General features: G+C 42.4%; 1 protein-coding gene across 3 annotated transcripts in view; it reads right to left on the bottom strand.

The window, feature by feature from the left end:
• Positions 1-655: 655 nt before the first annotated feature.
• Positions 656-19,569, bottom strand: part of LOC120025493 (nucleus accumbens-associated protein 2-like) — a 41,056-nt gene continuing 22,142 nt past the window's right edge. For 2 of the 3 annotated variants that reach the window (XM_038970057.1, XM_038970059.1), the window contains 5 exons: positions 9,911-10,841; positions 6,102-6,278; positions 5,170-5,275; positions 4,739-4,836; positions 656-4,078 (listed from right to left, as the gene is read on the bottom strand). In XM_038970057.1, coding sequence (XP_038825985.1) covers positions 3,558-4,078; positions 4,739-4,836; positions 5,170-5,275; positions 6,102-6,278; positions 9,911-10,769 — 1,761 coding nt within the window. In that variant the 5' untranslated portion in view covers positions 10,770-10,841 and the 3' untranslated portion in view covers positions 656-3,557. Of the gene's footprint in view, positions 4,079-4,738; positions 4,837-5,169; positions 5,276-6,101; positions 6,279-9,910; positions 10,842-12,338; positions 12,779-19,569 lie in introns of those variants that run through there. The other variant, XM_038970058.1, reaches the window with a different exon arrangement.

Here is a 19,569-nt window from a genome sequence, read left to right as displayed (position 1 = left end):
CTTACAGAAGCACACAGTAAAGGGGTAATTTTCTAAGAAAAAGCAAGTCCCCTCCCACATTCTAACCTCGCCTGCCAATGTATTCTGTGAAAACAAAGCCTATTTATCGTCAGCACTTATTTTACCTTAGCATTCAGAACTGTACATAAAAAACAATACCTGGCTCTCCATTCTGTCATCATGACTCTAATAAAGCTAGTTTAATTATTTGTCGAAGTCCCAAAACAAACAGATGATTAAGCACAATACACTCTTCCCTGCAGTCTCGATTAAGGCACTGATCCCCGCCCCTTCTTCAGAACGGGACACGTATCAACACTTCCCATCACAGGGAAACCCCCTACCTGATGACAGTATTGCACTGGAACGCCATTTCACTTCCCCTTAGAGCCAGTAGTGGTTGCACATGCAAATTGACCAAAGGAGAAAGCAGTTATTACCTATATTACAGGCTTGGTATTCAGACCGTCTATCTGTCCTATCTTATTAATGAGTTGCAACAAGCAGGTTTAATTATAGATGAGATAAAGAACAAGGAACATAATTGGTTTCTTGTTGGGGATGTAGATAGAATAAGTGAATAACCTATCAATAGGCCAACAAACATGGCAAGTTTGACTGTATATTTGGGTATTCACCGACATCGGCAGACATCTTCACAATCCTTCTTTATTGAAATCACACAGCAGCTCCAGTGCACTTAAGACGGAAAGTCAGTCACCCTTTCTTTCAAATAACTTCATGTTATTCCATTCTCCGGCCCACTTTATATGAGCAGATACAACACTGTACAAGCTGCTAGAAAATAATTGTATCTTGTGGCACCAAGATCCTGTACTTTAATGTACAGTACTGTTCCTATGCTCTACCAAGGCTAGAAACCAGCTGAAGCAGTGCTACAGTTTACATTCACCCACACTCTCAAACAACCATTCACTCATCCCCCTTCCTTGCAGGTCACATTTCTCCAACAATACTCTTGTAAACGTATTTTTTCCTCATTTCCTAGCTAGTGCAATTATACATCTGGGCTCCTTATTACAGAAACAGCACCACACTAAAGCTTACCCAAAATAACCATACGACAGGATCATATATATATATTAAACACAACACAATTGGCCCAATCTTGAAAATGGCACATATAGTAAAGCATTGGAAAGAGGAAATGTGATCTTGTTTGTTCTCTCTTGTTTCATTGTTATGTTATCCCAAGCATGCCAGCGTTTTGAAAGTTGGCCCAGTGTAAGCTGAAGTCGAATGACATTGGGGACAAAAATAGATTTGTTTCTGAAACCAGATCAATCTTGTTTTTTAGTAAATATAGATGTTTCCAGAACAATAATATCTAACAAACATGATGTGCTTTCCCATCATGCAATTATAAAACAACAAAAAAAGGCTGTTCATTCAAATTACTGTTTTGGGAGTTGATGAAACCTCATGTTTTTAACCAGGTTTCAGATTAAGTACACATTCATAAACTATAACATATATACAGTGTGGGTGTCTGATAGGCCTATCAATATGTTACCCCAAGCAACCCTTCCATTTAGAATCCCTACTTGTGGCAAAAATGAACAGCTAGAACAGACTAAATATATAAAAATAAAAAGTGCGACAAAACAAGTAAATGCCGCTGTGCAACATTTTGTCTCTCATCTCCCTAACTGTCGTCGTCAGCATGACCGGCCGTCCAAGTCCACTAACCTCAAACCTTCCAAGATAAGGGGGCAAATGTCAGTTACTTCTTTAGAACAGTCATATCTCAGCAGCTCCATAAGTTTACCATCAATCCCTCCCTATAACCTCTTCAAATAAGCCAGCAGAAATGTCTCATATTAGTTTCATTCAATAATTTACAACAACAAAAATTGTCGGAGGATGAAAGGAAGCTGTAGGCTGGGTGCTGTAGTCTTGTTGCCAATCCTTTCTTTCCAGCATGTCTCTAGCATGCCTCCACCCCAGGCCAAGGCCAAACCCAGGTTACACTAATCTGAGTCAAACGTAGGCCAAATGTAGGCCAAACGCATGACTCCGAAGAGAAACACGTATACTAGTCTCTCCTATTAATGATCTATCTTCAGGCAACTGCTGATTGTTTTCTGTATGCAGATTCATAAATGGCTCTGTTTTTGTTGTTGTTGCTGAGTCTCTGTATTCATTTTGCATGCAAGCTTTGTGTTAGTGCATGTTTGTGTCTCTGGCATTGTGATATTGTGTGTTTCTTTGTAAAGGTATGCTAAATGATGCAAACACTGTTAAGCTGGTTGGTCAGTGTCTCAGATGCATCTGTACTGTATCAGATGTTAAAATCACAAGGTGTGTGGGAACAGTGTGTGTATATACGTGAGTTTATCCGCCAAAAGTCACAGGCATTGCATTGACTGGCTAATAGAAGAAATCATCTTGTATAAGGATGATCCATAGACAAAAAAGCCCTTCATATTTCCAGATCACTTGTTCAATCAGTTGGAAAACCACAACCCTTAAGCAACAGGATGAGAGGTTAAAAGTTTCTCTTCTCTGTCACAAAATCACATGCTTGGTTTTTCCCCACATGCAATTGTTCAACTGATTTGTTGCTCTGTATGTTGAGATGATATGATTTCTTCCAAGAATTTGTGTGGCACTTAAAGAAGGAATATGGTCATTTGTATTAAATACACTGATCCATGTTGTTCCTGTAGAGAACTGTATGTTCAGTCTCTCACACAGCCAGTGCAGTGTCTGCTGCGTCAGCGTTACTGAGGTTATTTTCAGAACCCATTCTGCTTTCCTTTGAAAAACGCAATACAGGTTAAATAATAATGTATTAATTATTATTATATCTGTAACCCAAGTATGCCTAGTAGTTTAGGTCTACTGTTTACCCTAGGATTACTATGTTTATGTTTTAACCATTTATTTAAGATAATCACAATGGAGATATGTTTTCAAACTTTTTTGTGTCAAACTTGATGATTTTAAATGCATTATCCACATGTGTGGTTGTATTGTGTTTTAAATGATCAAATACATCTATCTATCTATTCCAAGAAAGATGGCTATAATTTTACAGTCTTATCTGATCCATTCCATAGATGTACAGTAAACTGTTACGTAGCAAGTTCTACTACTATGCAGGAATGATAACACAACAGCGTTACTTTGTTGAGTTTTCTACAATGGGGTCTTGAAGATGAACCAGAACACAAAAAATAATCTGGAGAAATAGTAAAGTAATGTTTTTCCATGTTTAAATGAGAGATTTCTTATATTCGCTAAGTCATTCTGCTTGTTCCCCAGCAATGCCTGTGTCTGTTCAGCATAAAAAATCTTGTACTTCTTGTACTCCCTGCCCTGCTAAAGAATACACTGCAGTGTGTGTGTGTTTGTTCATTGCACAGTACTGTAAGTTCTGCAAGCGTGGCTTCTCGTGCTGAGAGGTTCCCTTTGGAGAGCGTGGAGGAGGACAAGAGATGGAGGAGAAAAGAAATAGCAAGCGATAGACAAAGTGTGGCGGATCGGAGACAGTAGTCAGGGGATGTTCACTGCCCGTTCACTATCAGGCCCTCTCAAAACTCCTCCCCTTCCTGTCCCGGGGCCATGTCACCCCGCTCTCCGGCCTCGCCTCCCGGCATCATCGTTCCCTCCACACCATCCAACCCCATCTCCTCATCCTCCTCCTGCTGCTCATCCCCCCCTGCCTGGGAACCAACGATCTCCGCGTCCACGTCCTCCCCTATAGCCACCCCCGATCCCGGGCTGCCCCTGTCCAACAGGGCGTGAGTCCTGAGCGGGTCCTTGAGTTCCGGGTACAGCCTCTGGTCCAGGGAAAGGCTAGAGGGGGTCAGGGATTTGAAGTCGGTTTCGAAGGGGAGCACCACCCCGGGTCCGGCGGCTCCCAGGGCCAGGCCCAGACCAACGCCAGCGGCCACCCCCACACCGGCCCGGTAGACCTCCATGCCGTCGGGTAGCATGGACTTGATCTTGGGCAGCCAGCGTTTGCGGACGCGCCTGGCATTGGTGCACATGTCGGCGGCAATCACGTTCATCTCACTCTCCTTGAAGTTGGGCGCAAAGTTCTGACAGTAGACTAGAGAGAGAGAGAGATAGAGAGAGGGGGGGGGGGGTTGGAAGACATTCAGGTTTGAAAATCAGTAGCCGTTTTGCCTGTAGCTCAGTCAACAGTACCAGTCAAAAGTTTGTACACACCTACTCATTCAAGGGTTTTTCTTTATTTTTTATTTTTATCTCTTGGCTGGGAGAATGCCAAGAGTGTGCAAAGCTGTCATCAAGGCAACGGGTGGCTACTTTGAAGAATCTAAAATATAGCATATATTTTGATTTGTTTAAAACGTTTTTGGTTACTACATCATTTCCATATGTGTTATTTCATAGTTTTGATGTCCACTATTATTCTACAATTAGAAAATATATATATTTTTTAAACCTTCAATGAGCAGTTGTGCTTAAACTTTTGACTGGAACTGTATATGCATATATGCATGTATATGATTGTTGTTTTATTATAATAAAACAAATATTACACTTAAACAAGTGATGTTAAAATGTACTTGAACTTCCATGAATTCACACCTCTTCAGTCATAATCTCATAAACCATCTACAATAGTGTGACTCTTAAACAATAATCATTCAACAGAGGCTGCCATCCCCATGAACCATTATCCTCCATTCTAAACAAACAGATATTTCACAATGTAAGATCAATATTTGACCAGCGCCAGACTCACGTTTGACAGCATTTAGCACACGGCTGTCCAGAGGTTTCCTACTGGGGTCACTGGTAGAGGAACGGATGCCAGTTCCACAGCTGTTAGCCAGGGTGTTCCTGCAGGCACACAGAGCCAACACCAGAGGGTAGCGGTAACACCAAACCCATAGGATTACATGTCTCAACACGACTGACTGTGCTGCACTCCAAACCATAGATTTATGCTGACTTGAGAATATACATTCATACATATATATTACACTTTGAAAGCAAGGAATGTAAATGTAAGTTGGATATGTGGATGGATTTTGAGTATGAATATGACCCCACATGAAACAGATCATTATAAATCTATACTGATAAGGTTAACATCTTCTGAATCTGAGTCACACCTAAAACATGTATATAATGTCATTATTAATCAATACCTTTAGACTAGCTTTGACTTACCTGTCGAAGAAGGTGGCGAGCAGGCGACGCAGTAGGACTTTGTGTTTGATGCCAGCACACAGGTGACAGTTCATCAGCTGGCCCCGTGTCATGAACACAGATGTACCTTGGGTGGTATGATAGAGAGCTCCCTGAGTGAAATAGGTTTCCCTATCACTACTCCATTACCCTGTGTTTCTATCACTACTCCATTACCCTGTGTTTCTATCACTACTCCATTACCCTGTGTTTCTATCACTACTCCATTACCCTGTGTTTCTATCACTACTCCATTACCCTGTGTTTCTATCACTACTCCATTACCCTGTGTTTCTGTCACTACTCCATTACCCTGTGTTTCTATCACTACTCCATTACCCTGTGTTTCTATCACTACTCCATTACCCTGTGTTTCTATCACTACTCCATTACCCTGTGTTTCTGTCACTACTCCATTACCCTGTGTTTCTATCACTACTCCATTACCCTGTGTTTCTGTCACTACTCCATTACCCTGTGTTTCTATCACTAATCCATTACCCTGTTTCTATCACTACTCCATTACCCTGTTTCTATCACTACTCCATTACCCTGTGTTTCTATCGCTACTTTACAACCCAACTCTGCCAGCCTCTCATTTCTTTCATGAAACATTTATGCTGTAAAAGTACTCTATCACCCTGACAGTGCTATTTCACTCCATCACTTATTTTGTATCCCTTTATTCCCATCACTTATGTGACAACTCTTATGAATACGATTTCCAAAGTATTTATAGCAAATGGAAAATCAACTTGAACTTGAACATTTCATACAGCATTTGATCTAATCTCTACCTCACTAGGTATCCTCCTTTCCATTCCTTTTACCTCAACCCTTTATCCAAAGACCAACAGGGACCTTGCACATTTAACCACTATTCATCAATCTCCCTCTACTCTCCTGCAGCATACCTCCCACCAGCTCCAGTTTCTCCCCCGGGTCTCCTTCAGTGTAGAGCTTGGGGTGGCAGCGGTATCCGATCTGGCTGATGAGGCTGGCGGGCAGGGCCACCAGGTCCCTACGGACCAGCACACAGGAGCGGTTCTCCAGGGACAGGGGCATGGCTGCCATCTCTGGCTTGTCCTGGACTGGAGAGGGACAGGTGAGGAGAGGGTTAAATCTGTAGTGTAGGAATTCATAGGGAAGAGTTATGGATAGAACTATAAACCCTTTCTATAGATAGGGAGGCGTTCACCCTACGTGAAATACAGAGAGACAGAATGACAAAGAGAATGAGAGTCACACACATACACACACTACTATCTAGTCGTGAGGGTGTTTAATAAATTCTAAGTTCCAGATAAGCAATGTGCTGTATCATCATCTTGAGGGACACAGGAGAGAGAGTTACTGGTTTCAAACTTTGGATTCCCTCCCAAAAACTTCCCATTAACCTCAAGATACTGTACATACAAACACTTACACCAGACACATCCACACACACCAGATGTGCTCTCTCACACACACACACACGTTTCTTCTTCTATCCTTGTGGGGACCAAACAATTGATTCCAGTTCAAAATCATATTTTCCCCAACCCCTAACCCTAACCTTAACCCCAACCCTAGTTCTAACCCTAACCCTAACCTTAACCTTAACCCCTAACCCTAACCTTAACCCTAACCTTAACCCCAAATCTAACCCTAACCCCTAACCCTAACCTTAACCCCAACCCTAACCCCTAACCCTAACCTTAACCCCAACCCTAATTCTAACCCTAATTGTAACTCGAACCCTAAACCTAAGCCTAAAATAGCAATTTTCCTTATGGGGGCCAGCAAAATGTCCCCACTTGTCTGGGTTGTACTTCTGGTCCCCACGAGGATAGTAAAAACACACACGCTCATGCGCATGCGCACCCGCATGCACACGCACACACACACACACACACACACACACCACTCTCAAATATCCCACAATGTCACCCTGGGGTGCTCTGACTGATTGCAGATAGAATGCTGAAACTTTAGACTTTGACAAACCTGTCCAATAGCAATGCCTTGAGCAGCAACAAATACGAAGCACTGCAGTAGGGACAGTGAACTGTGTGTGTGCATTAGAGTTGTGATAAAGGAGCTGTTGTTGGTCACGATGTACAGTGAAATGTATAACTTCATACAGCGTTCCCAAATGCCTATATAAAGTCCCATAAGCAGTGGCAACCTGTCATTCAGTGCCTGTTTTGAGCCCCACATTTTTAGCAACACAATTTTTCCATTAATACGTGTCACATATCAGTTTGCAATCAATGTAAAAAAAAAAATCAAATACATTTCATTGAGTTAATATACCCTCCATACAAACATGGTCTTTTTTATGCTTTCTTGAGTAAGGCAGCTCCAAAATGCAGGGGTTTCAGCCTAGCTCAGTGCTTTCTGTGGTGTTGAGGCAGCCAGCGGAAAATACGGAGCGTGGGGTTGGTAATGTTCTCTAGTTGCGCCGTGATTGGCTCAGTGTTCTGTCACTCATGATGACACTGCGTCACTGCCAAATCTAAGGGTAGAGCTCGAAAATTCAAGTCCCTTGGGTGCTGCCATAGAGTTACATTAGAAGTGCCCATCCAAGAAGGCTCAAGATCATTGGCCACAGATAAAATCAAGTTATATATACAGTAGCTTTGTTTGGACTGATCATGTCAACATCATACATTCAAATTCTTAGCTAGCAGTCATCATCATGAATCAAGTCAAATCTACTGGCAAATCCTTTTTTATCCTTGTCATATGAAGAGAAATAATGGAAAGAAATTCTAGATAAAACAATGCTCTTCGGCCATTGGACATAAACATTACACAACCAGTTCTAAATCGCAAATTCAACTATGAAAGCAATCACTGGCCTGCAATTCAGTGGGGTGGGTGTATGGTCCCAATTCTTGGTTTAAGGGTCTCTTTTCCAAGCTTAAAATGATAAACATTCAACATTAGCCATACTGTCAATCCAGCATGATTTCTGCCTCTCTCAAAACAACTGTTTACTCGGAACTGGGAAATCAGACTTAAGTGAGTTCAAGACAACTGGGAACTCGGGAAAAAACGAGCTCCAACTGGGAAAATAAGTTTGGAACGGTCATCCAACTCAGAATTGTAAGTCGGGAACTCAGGCCTCTTTCTAGAGCTACGACCTGAAGATCACTGACATCATCATGATTCTACCTTGTACCCCCCCCAGAGTTCCCAGTTGTCTTGAAAGCACCATAAATCCAGAGAATGCCAGACTTTGATGACAAAGTTTGATGACAAAATTAGTCCACGAAGGACTGCCGCGCCACCTTCCTGTTCCAAGTGAGCCCAGCACAACAAGGTAAGTCCAAAAATGTCTTGTATGCTGCTGCATAAATTATGTAATATGCCAGGGAGATATGTATACTGTAGATAAGAAAGTAATACCAAGTGTATGTTGTGTAGTAAGCTGTCAGTAGCCCATGTGCCTCACCCTAATAATTTGGTCTATTTTCCCTTCTTAATTTTGCCTACTGTTCTGACTTGGTGGTGCACATGTAGCCTATAACCTGTTTTAGAGAAATGTAATCATTGAATATTGTAAGAGCTTTCATTGTCTGCTTATATGCCCCCTTTATTTATTCTACGGTTCTGACTTGGTGTAAAGGGAGAACACTGTAAGAACGGCCCATGTTCTGAATTCTGTAGCTGTACATTCAAAAGTGCTGAACAAATAGTTAAATATTGACTACGTTCGTCCTAACTCGCTCATTAATGTCTTAATCGAAATTACAGATTGCCTCTTATCTGCTTGTTGTCCCCTTATGCCATAGTTTGTACATCTCAATTGTCAGTAGAAACCACATTTGTTTAAGCAAGTCAGCCATATCAGCTATGTTTTTTTTTAAAGGCAGTAAATGTGGCTGAACTGTTTCGCTGCCAAACAAGGCTCAGCTGATAGCCAGGTGAAACAGTGGTAAGGTGTTGGGACTGCTGTTGGGACTCTGCTGTTGGGACAGCTTTATGTAGGCCCTAGCAGTTTGTGGGCACCGTTTGTCACCGTTATAGTGCAATTAATCTATTGTTTAGTGTTGTGTAGTGGCTTTGCTGGCATGCATCCCCCAACATTGTTTTTTGTTTTCCCCACCAAGATTTACATGCTAAAATCACCACTGACTATAAGCATGACATGATGCAATGCTAATGTTAAGCAGGCCTAAATTATGTATATCATTTATGACATGCTATGAGATGCATTATATGAAACCCATTTTATGAAGCCACATGTGACATTATTTATGACACATCCATTCATGATTTTGTAAGAACAATGTATAGGACAGCCTACAAAACTGGCACGCTTGGATATCAAATGTGTTACCTGATACAAGAGTACTAACCTGATCCATTCTCCAGCTCACATGCAACATTTAGTAATACGTTTCTTAAATATTGCCCCCAAAACCATTTTTCTACATGGCTGTTTTTTTCTGTATAATATGCAACATATTCTTTGATTCTTACATTTCAAAATGAAAGGAATATTGCTTCATTTGATTCATGAAGTGAGATATTGCAAGGGAACCTTCGCTTTGACATCAAAGGATATTCTCAAGCTAAGAGGTTATCAGAGAATTGGGCAGCACTTTATGTGATGCAGTCCTGGAAAGTATTTTCTAGAAAACCACAATTTTTAGCATGTAGTTCTAAGGTAAATACCAGGTAAAAGATATACAGTAACAGACAACTGCATTATCAAGCAACAGTTGATACTTACTTCCGTATGGGTTAGCTGAGCGCCCATAGATCTGACTGTAGGCCTCTTCCGTGATCCCGTCATACGGCTCTTCCTCAAACTCCTCATCCTCGTTCTGGTAGGAGGTGGGGCTGTCTGTGGTGGGCAGGCTGGAGGCCCCAGGACTGGACCTCTCTCCCCCGGCCACTGGGTAGGGCTGCATCCCCGGGAAGATGGTGGTCCCGACCGACCCTGTGTAAAACAATGAGCTCCCCCTGGAGAGCCGCCCCCCTAGCTCAGATGAAGAGGACCCTCTCTTATGATGACTCAGGCTGGGCAACCCCAGTGGGGTCGGATCGCATCCCTCCAGTTTGATCTTCCGTGTGGGCAGCACCAGGGAGGGGGACCAGCCCTGCGGCCCCAGGATGGAGGTCCCTGCCCCAGCCAGGGTGTTGTTGCTGGGACTCTGGGGCTCTGAGCCTGGTTGCTGCTCCTCCATAGCGGCCGTTTGGGAGTCGCAGTGGGGCGAGTTGGCCTTGAACATCAGGTCCATGCCCCGCTCCACAATATGCTGGATCTGAAGATACCCGGCGGTGTACATCACCACCAGCTGCTCGCTGGCTGCCATGGTCAGCTTGCCCGTGTAGCAGAAGGATAATATAAGCTGGAAGCAGGCGGGAGTCACCGATGAGGGCAGCTCGAACTGGCTCTTGGATGAGCCGCTGAACAAGTCTCGGAAGTAGAGACTGCTGGCGGCTAGTACAGCCCGGTGGGCCTTAAAGGGCTGGCCTTTAACCAGGATGGAGACATCACAATACTGGCCCAGCAGGCGCTGTTCGTTGAGGGAGCCCAGCACGGTGCTGCCGAAGCTGGGGATCTCCACGTGGAGCAGCTGGGACATGGTGGTGGAGGAAGAGGAGGAGGAAGAGAGGCTTTAAAGAGTCACCACAGACAAGATCAGTGAGAGGGACATCTGTAGAAGGAAAGGGATGGATTAGACAAATTGGAAAAGTTGAGAAGAAAGGAGGATACAGTTCAGTGTGTGAGAGACAGACAGCAAAAAGAGAGGTGAGACAGACAAGTGAAAGTGATGTGTGAAAGAGAGGCTAGAGTGGGCTGGGGTGAGAGAAAGAAAGAGTGAAGTGTGAGAGAGATCAGAAAAAGAAAGGTGAGAGAAGAGTGTGTGAACAAAGAGAGAGAGAAAAGAGGGTGGGAAATAGACAGAAAGAGAAAAAGGCAGAGGAAGCTATTTAAACACATGAACATCAATTCATTTGAATGAGGGCATTGTAAAATACCAATTTTAGTTAAGATGGCTTGATTTCACAGAACTATAAAAAGCTGAAATTCTTAAAATAATACCAAAAAAATCACATTTTCTGTAAAGTATGAAATAATTAAATTATGTCATCATTTGGCAGACCTCGCTGAAAACATAGAAACTGCAGAAATATTGTATAAAAAAATGAATGAATAAATAATGTTCCGTTAATATGCAAAGTAAGAATTCAAAGTAGTAGAATTCAGTGATAAAAGGAAGTCAATATAACCAGTGTAATGATATAATTGACACATATTATTCAGACTCGTAAGTGTGATCCCTTCACTTTGACTGTATAAACTAAACTGTAGCCAGCAAGGAAACACATAACTTCGGAGACACAAATAAATATAACTTTGATAGCTCCCTTTACAATAACAACCAGTTACAGGAATACAAGCTCCCCAGATGTATTTGCATATGCTCCTTCATTCCATGAACCTTATCTTTGTGTTTTGCTTCCCCACTCACTCGCCAGTTTCATTATTGAGCAATGCTGCAGAAAGGTTTCCAGGAATACAAACTGAAAAGTGTCATCCCTCTCTCCTGCCTCCGCAGACACACGCACATCCCTCTCTTCTCTTCTCCTCTTTCTCGCACACACATGGATGGACACACATAGATGGACACACATAGATGGACACACATAGATGGACACACATAGATGGACACACATAGATGGACACACATAGATGGACACACACACACACACACACACACACACACACACACACACACACACACACACACACACACACACACACACACACACACACACACACACACACACACACACACACACACACACACACACACACACACATCCCATCCATCGCAGACAGCTCTGACCTGTACATCCCAATCCTCAGGAGAGTGGACACACCATGAAGCTTTCACGCGCCAGCACCAGAAAAGAAAGCAGGAGGAGAGAGAAAAAAGCACTCTGTTGCTCTCTCTTATTCTCAAAGCCTCACTCTCTGACTTTATCTTGCTCTCTGCCTCACTTAGAGCTCTGAGCTTTTCTCCCTCCCTCGGTTTTCATTCTCTCTCTCAAAGCTTTTCTCCGTCCCTCCGTTTTCTCTCCCTGTCAAAGCTTTTCTCCCTCGCTCTTTTCTCTCTCACTCTCCTTTTACTCTCCCTCTCTCTCACCTTCTCCCTCTCCCAGGGCTGAATTCAACAAGTGCTGCTGCAGCTGGAGAGAGCGCATCAATGATGAAAGGAGTGGGAGGCTCTCTGTGTGCAATCAATGCAGCATCTATACGTATGTCACAGGGAGAGGGAGGGATGGAGCGGGGAAAAAAACAGGGTAGAGTTACAGACAAACAGAGACGGAGACTGGGTGGAGGGGGGTGGGGGGAGTTGAGACAGAGGGAACGTCGCAAAGAAAGGCAATTGCGTTGTAGCAACTTCAGCTCCTATCTGAACCTAAGCAATTGCCAAAAAATAGAAAACGTCATAAAAATAGCAAGTTAATAAAATGAGAGTTGAATGAGAAAAAAGGAAGGAGAGAAAAGGAGTTAATTATATGTCTGAAATGTGCAGTTGAAAGTAGCCCTGTCATTCACCCTGAAATCTCCAGTTTGATGCAAGAACATATTGAGAATGTGACTCATACTTAAACAGCTCATACCACTACTGATTCTGAATGACGGAAAAGATTAAACTTGCTAGCGTTTGTGCAAGTATCACATTGGGAGTGTCTGTTAAAACTCTGTGACTGTCTCTTGGGGGATTTTAAACATGAGTGAGTGAGTTCTCCAAGTGAGATGTCACTGAGTTCACTATGTTAGCTTGTTCAGGTAGACAGCTCCCTCTGTTGTCTGGTTGCATTTTTGGACAGGCACTGAGCAGGTCTGCCGGACTGCTGTTTGTCGGTGGATTAAAGCGGGAAAAAGGACCCCAGACGTCATTGAGTGTGACAGAGGAAAGCCCAGGGAAACGTTAGACAGCAGCTTACTGTACAGAGAGTGTCTCTGCTAAGGACTGTGAAGGAAGCTGTGAACATAAAACAACCATGACACAGATTTTCAGATTGACACACGTAAGAGATAGAGAGACTGAGAGAGGGAGAGATGAAAGGGAAAACTGAGTGAGAGGGATAGAGAGAGGGAAAGAGGGAGAGTGTAGTGTGTGGGCAACATGAAGTGTGTGTGTGTGTGTGCCAATCCTTTTTTCCCTCTTAACATTTGGCATATTATGAAAACTTGTAGATTCACTGGTAATTTACTCACTGCTTAGCAATGTAAACAACACCAGCTAGAATACACAGTGTAGGCGCAATGATGGCACAAATACATGAAATTACAGATAATCGGAAATTAGATAAAAGTATCTTGTTATTCTTGTCATGTGGTATTTCCTCTCTCTCTCGGCCTCTCCCTCCCTCTCTCCCTCTCTCTCTCTCCCTCTCTCTCCCTCTCTCCCTCCCTCCCTCCCTCCAGCCAGACAACAACCCAGCCTGCCAAATGTAATGCAAATAGAGATATCCAAACTGGGCAAACTTCTCACTTCACATCCCCACAGGGAAAGACATCACCCCCTTTCTCTTCCCCCCTTCCTCTCTTCATATCACGGCACTTTCCCTCTGAGCTGCTGTCTTTCTGCCAATTAATGCACACAGGGCTGCAATGCAGTGAGTCCCACGCGCGCCACAGCACAGAGAGAAGTGAAGCATGCTGGGTATAGAGTCTACAGACATGCATGTACGTGCCAGCCTGGGCAGAGAGGGGGAGGGGGATCCAGAAATATGTTGAGTCAGGCAGATGGGAGGACACAGCACTGCGCACAGCACACCAGCTCTGAAACAGCCCACTAAATTTAGACTTTGTACATATCTGATAACAAATATAAAGAAATGAACTCCGTCAACCGGCTGTCTATGTCTGGCTAATCTTGGTTAAATCAACCGGCTGTCTATGTCTGGCTAATCTTGGTTAAATCAACCGGCTGTCTATTTCTGGCTAATCTTGGTTAAATCAACCGGCTGTCTATTTCTGGCTAATCTTGGTTAAATCAACCGGCTGTCTATTTCTGGCTAATCTTGGCTAAATCAACCGGCTGTCTATTTCTGGCTAATCTTGGCTAAATCAACCGGCTGTCTATGTCTGGCTAATCTTGGTTAAATCAACCGGCTGTCTATTTCTGGCTAATCTTGGCTAAATCAACCGGCTGTCTATTTCTGGCTAATTGGTTAAATCAACCGGCTGTCTATGTCTGGCTAATCTTGGTTAAATCAACCGGCTGTCTATGTCTGGCTAATCTTGGTTAAATCAACCGGCTGTCTATTTCTGGCTAATCTTGGTTAAATCAACCGGCTGTCTATGTCTGGCTAATCTTGGTTAAATCAACCGGCTGTCTATTTCTGGCTAATCTTGGTTAAATCAACCGGCTGTCTATGTCTGGCTAATCTTGGTTAAATCAACCGGCTGTCTATGTCTGGCTAATCTCGGTTAAATCAACCGGCTGTCTATTTCTGGCTAATCTTGGTTAAATCAACCGGCTGTCTATGTCTGGCTAATCTTGGTTAAATCAACCGGCTGTCTATTTCTGGTTAATCTTGGTTAAATCAACCGGCTGTCTATGTCTGGCTAATCTTGGTTAAATCAACCGGCTGTCTATTTCTGGCTAATCTTGGTTAAATCAACCGGCTGTCTATGTCTGGCTAATCTTGGTTAAATCAACCGGCTGTCTATTTCTGGTTAATCTTGGTTAAATCAACCGGCTGTCTATGTCTGGCTAATCTCGGTTAAATCAACCGGCTGTCTATTTCTGGCTAATCTTGGTTAAATCAACCGGCTGTCTATTTCTGGCTAATATTGGTTAAATCAACCGGCTGTCTATTTCTGGCTAATCTTGGCTAAATCAACCGGCTGTCTATTTCTGGCTAATCTTGGTTAAATCAACCGGCTGTCTATTTCTGGCTAATCTTGGTTAAATCAACCGGCTGTCTATTTCTGGCTAATCTTGGTTAAATCAACCGGCTGTCTATGTCTGGCTAATCTCGGTTAAATCAACCGGCTGTCTATTTCTGGTTAATCTTGGTTAAATCAACCGGCTGTCTATGTCTGGCTAATCTCGGTTAAATCAACCGGCTGTCTATTTCTGGCTAATCTTGGTTAAATCAACCGGCTGTCTATTTCTGGCTAATATTGGTTAAATCAACCGGCTGTCTATTTCTGGCTAATCTTGGCTAAATCAACCGGCTGTCTATTTCTGGCTAATATTGGTTAAATCAACCGGCTGTCTATTTCTGGCTAATCTTGGCTAAATCAACCGGCTGTCTATTTCTGGCTAATCTTGGTTAAATCAACCGGCTGTCTATTTCTGGCTAATCTTGGTTAAATCAACCGGCTGTCTATTTCTGGCTAATCTTGGTTAAATCAACCGGCTGTCTATTTCTGGCTAATCTTGGCTAAATCAACCGGCTGTCTATTTCTGGCTAATATTGGTTAAATCAACCGGCTGTCTGTCTGGCTAATCTTGGTTAACCCAGAACTAAAATCTCATGTAATTTAGTCAGATTTATGTTTACGTGGTCTGTCCACGAGAGATTAATGTTTGGCTGTCGTGTGCTCTGTGTGTGTCTGTTTGTGTCTGTGAAGTTGAGAGAGGGAGCGGGATAGAGATAAATATATATATATATTTGAATATATATATTTGAGAGAGAGAGAGAAACAAATAGAGTACTTGTGTCAGAGTGTGTGTGTGTGTGTGTGTGTGTTTGTGTGTGAGCAAGTGTGTGTGTGTCCACGCCCGTGCGCTGCTGTACGTCAAAGCCTCATTGACAGCTCCCTCTCTCTTTTTTTTTTACTAGGTGTGTTTTTATAATCATGTCTTTATGTGTCACTGTGAGTTATGAGTGTGTAGGTGTAGTTTATGGAACGGGAGAATTGAATGCTGTTACTGCTCCTACCAACTGTATTGGAATGTGTTAATCAGGGCTGCACTCTGGTTGCTGGTGCTGATTATTTGTAATAGCAGGCTGGAGTATTTTAATATGCAATGCAGGCTTATAGACCAGATGGTATAGGTCAACCCTACTCCCTACTCTCCACACACACAACACTGAAATTATACAAGTTTAGAGAATATGCACAAAGTGACAATATAACACAAAACATGTTTTAAAGCACAGCAGCACTTTTCAATGTTTGTAATGGGAGCTATTGTTTAAACCTGTGATGATTCTATGTCCCTTTGATGAGTCCATTTAAATTCTATACAATATTAAACTGAGGCAATATATGCTAAAAGCTTTCCAGTGCAAAGTCTATAGCCACTGCTATAACGGTGAGGCTATACAATCTCAATATGAACAATCCATCTCTATAAATATTCAGATACTGCAGTTGTTCTCATGTCTAAAGTGTAACAGACAACAGATTCCATCCACGTTGTTGAGACGGCCGACTCCCTGGCAACAGTTCTACCAATCGGGACGGACTGACAGAGCGTCTGCCACGGCTCTCGTTGATGCATTGAGAGAAGAGAGAGAAGAGAGAGAAGAGAGAAAGAGAGAGCGAGAGAGATGTCTGAGTGCTTATAGCTGCTTATAACGCAACATCAGGCTTTGCTTGACTTCTCCCCTGGGATAAGTTGTCTATACAAAGTCAATGTCAGATCATTTTTGTTTGTCGTTGGAATCGGCTTATGAATCACCGGCTTATGTAATATGGATATAGTGATTTATTTGTTGGCGATATGATATTGTCTAGATTTTTTTTCTAATCTGAAGCAGTGCACTTAGACTAAAACTCTGGATGGAAGGTTTTGTCTAACATTGGATGGAAACAGCCAAGTTCCAAGTTTTTTAGCTGTCTCCAAGCTCTCGTTGTAATCACAATGGGAACATATACAGCACAACATACAGTGTAAACGTATAGTGCATAATACATATTTATCATACAATGCATCATCCACATATTTCTTACCTCGTCTGGTGCATATGCTTATTGCAGTAACTAACTACCGTCAATTCCCTCAACCTAAACACTAACATTTCAACCACCCTCCACTTGAGTCCCTCTACACAGGTTTCTGACAGTGTACTCCTGTAGTGGTACCTGTCTCTATCCCTCAGTAGCAGAGATGAGGGGGTAGACTCAGAAGAGGGACTGCCAGTGAGTTCTAGGCAGGCAGACTGGTGTTAGACTAATGGACTCCAAGTGGGCGTAGGAGGTAAACAAACAAACAGTCACAGCAGCTGCGTCAGCCCCACTGACAATGACAGTAGGACATCAGGGCTTTTAGAAATACAACATGAGAAAGAGGGGGAGAGAGAGAGTGAGAGAGGCACAGTGAGGAATGTGACAGATATTAGATGCAAACTGTAGTAGGCTATATGCATATCGAAATTGGAAAGTGAGCGAGAGAGTGAGAAAAATGTATTATATAATAAACACATACAAATTCCAATTGGCTACACTTAAACTCTTTAACACCATCCTCAGCTCTGGCATCTTCCCCAATATTTGGAGCCAAGAACTGATCACCCCAATCCAGAAAAATGGAGACAAATTTGACCCCAATAACTACTGTGGAATCTGCTTCAACAGCAACCTCAAGTAAATCCTCTGCACTATCATTTACAGCAGACTCCTATATTTCCTCAGTGAAAACAACATCCTGAGCAAATGACAAATTGGCTTTTAACCAAATTACCATATGACAGACCACGTATTCACCCTGTACACCATACCTGACAAACAAATAAACCAAACCCAAAATTATTCTCATGCTTTGTTGATTTCAAAAAAGCTTTTGACTCAATTTGGCATGAGGGTCTGCTATATTAATTGATGGAAAGTGGAGTTGGGGGCAAAACATACGACATTATAAAATCCATGTACACAAACAAGAAGTGTTTCTGTTAAAATTGGTAAAAAACACACAGATTTCATTCCCCAGGGGTGAGACAGGGATGCAGCTTGAGCCCCACCCTTTTCAACATATATATCAATACAGCAGCACCTAGCTCGTCTGCACAGATTCTGTTAGACCTGGCCCCTGACAGTGAATCTCATTAAGACAAAAAAAAATATGTTCCAAAAAAAGGTCCATTTGCCAGGACCACAAATACAAATTCCATCTAGATACCGTTGCCCTAGAGCACACAAAAAACGATATCTACCTCTGCCTTTCACAAAGCTGTGAACGATCTGAGTGACAAGGTCAGAAGGGCCTTCTACGCCATCAAAAGAAACATACATTTCAACATCTCATTTAGGATCTGGCTAAAAATACTTGAATCAGTTATATAACCCATTGCCCTCTACGGTTCTGAGGTCTGGGGTCCACTCACCAACTAAGAATTCACAAAATGGAACAAACACCAAATTGAGAGACTGCATGCAGAATTCTGCAAAAACACCCTCCATGTACAACGTAAAACACCAAATAATGCATGCAGAGCAGAATTAGGACGATACCCACAAATAATCTAAATGCAGAAAAGAGCTGTTTACATGCTACAACCTCCTAAAAGGAAGCGATTCCCAAACCTTCAATAAAAAAGCCATCACCTACAGAGAGATTAACCCACAGAAAAGTCGGCACAGCAATCTGGTCCTGGAGCTCTGTTCACAAACACAAACAGGACAGCAACACAATTAGACCCAACCAAATCATGAGAAAACAGAACAATTATTACTTGACACATAGGAAAGAAATAACAAAAAACAAAGCAAACTGGAATACTATTTGGCCCTTAACAGAGAGTAACCAGTACTTATCTGTCTATTTATTTTCCCTTTTGTACTTCAACTATTTGCAAATTTTTACAACACTGTACATAGCCAGTAATCTAACATTTGAAATGTCTCTATTCTTTTGAAACTTTACTGTTGTGTATAATGTTTAAAGTTAATTTCTGATTAATAAATTTATTTAACTTTTGTTAATTATCTATTCCACTTGCTTTGGCAATGTAAACATGTTCCCATGCCAATAAATCCCTTTGAATAAAGCCCTTTTAGCGAGAGAGAGCGAGAAAGAGCGAGAGAGAGAGAGAAAAGGCATTAGAGTGTGGGCTATGCCACTGCTTATAACTAGCTATAAGTTAAGTATAACTATAAGAAATCTGAGACATGTCAAATAAATTATATCCAGCTATGCATTTTGTTTGCTTACTTGCTAGCTAAGTGGCTAGATGTCAAAATCAAGCTTCTTGGTTACAGCACAGACATTAAATCCCCTTCCGGTAATACTGTATACCTCGGTATGAAATGGTATGACGGTATGAAAATCTGGATACCTCCCAACCCTAGTGTGTGTGCATGTGTGTGTTGTGTGTGTGTGTGTGTGGAGTCACTGTGATATAAGTGTGCACTTAATACTTGTGTGTGTGTTAGAGAAAGATGCAAGTCAGCATTTCACAATACCG

Source organism: Salvelinus namaycush, chromosome 31 (genome assembly GCF_016432855.1).
Source record: "Salvelinus namaycush isolate Seneca chromosome 31, SaNama_1.0, whole genome shotgun sequence".
Classification (NCBI taxonomy): domain Eukaryota; kingdom Metazoa; phylum Chordata; class Actinopteri; order Salmoniformes; family Salmonidae; genus Salvelinus; species Salvelinus namaycush.
This window is presented reverse-complemented; position numbering and strand designations above follow the sequence as displayed.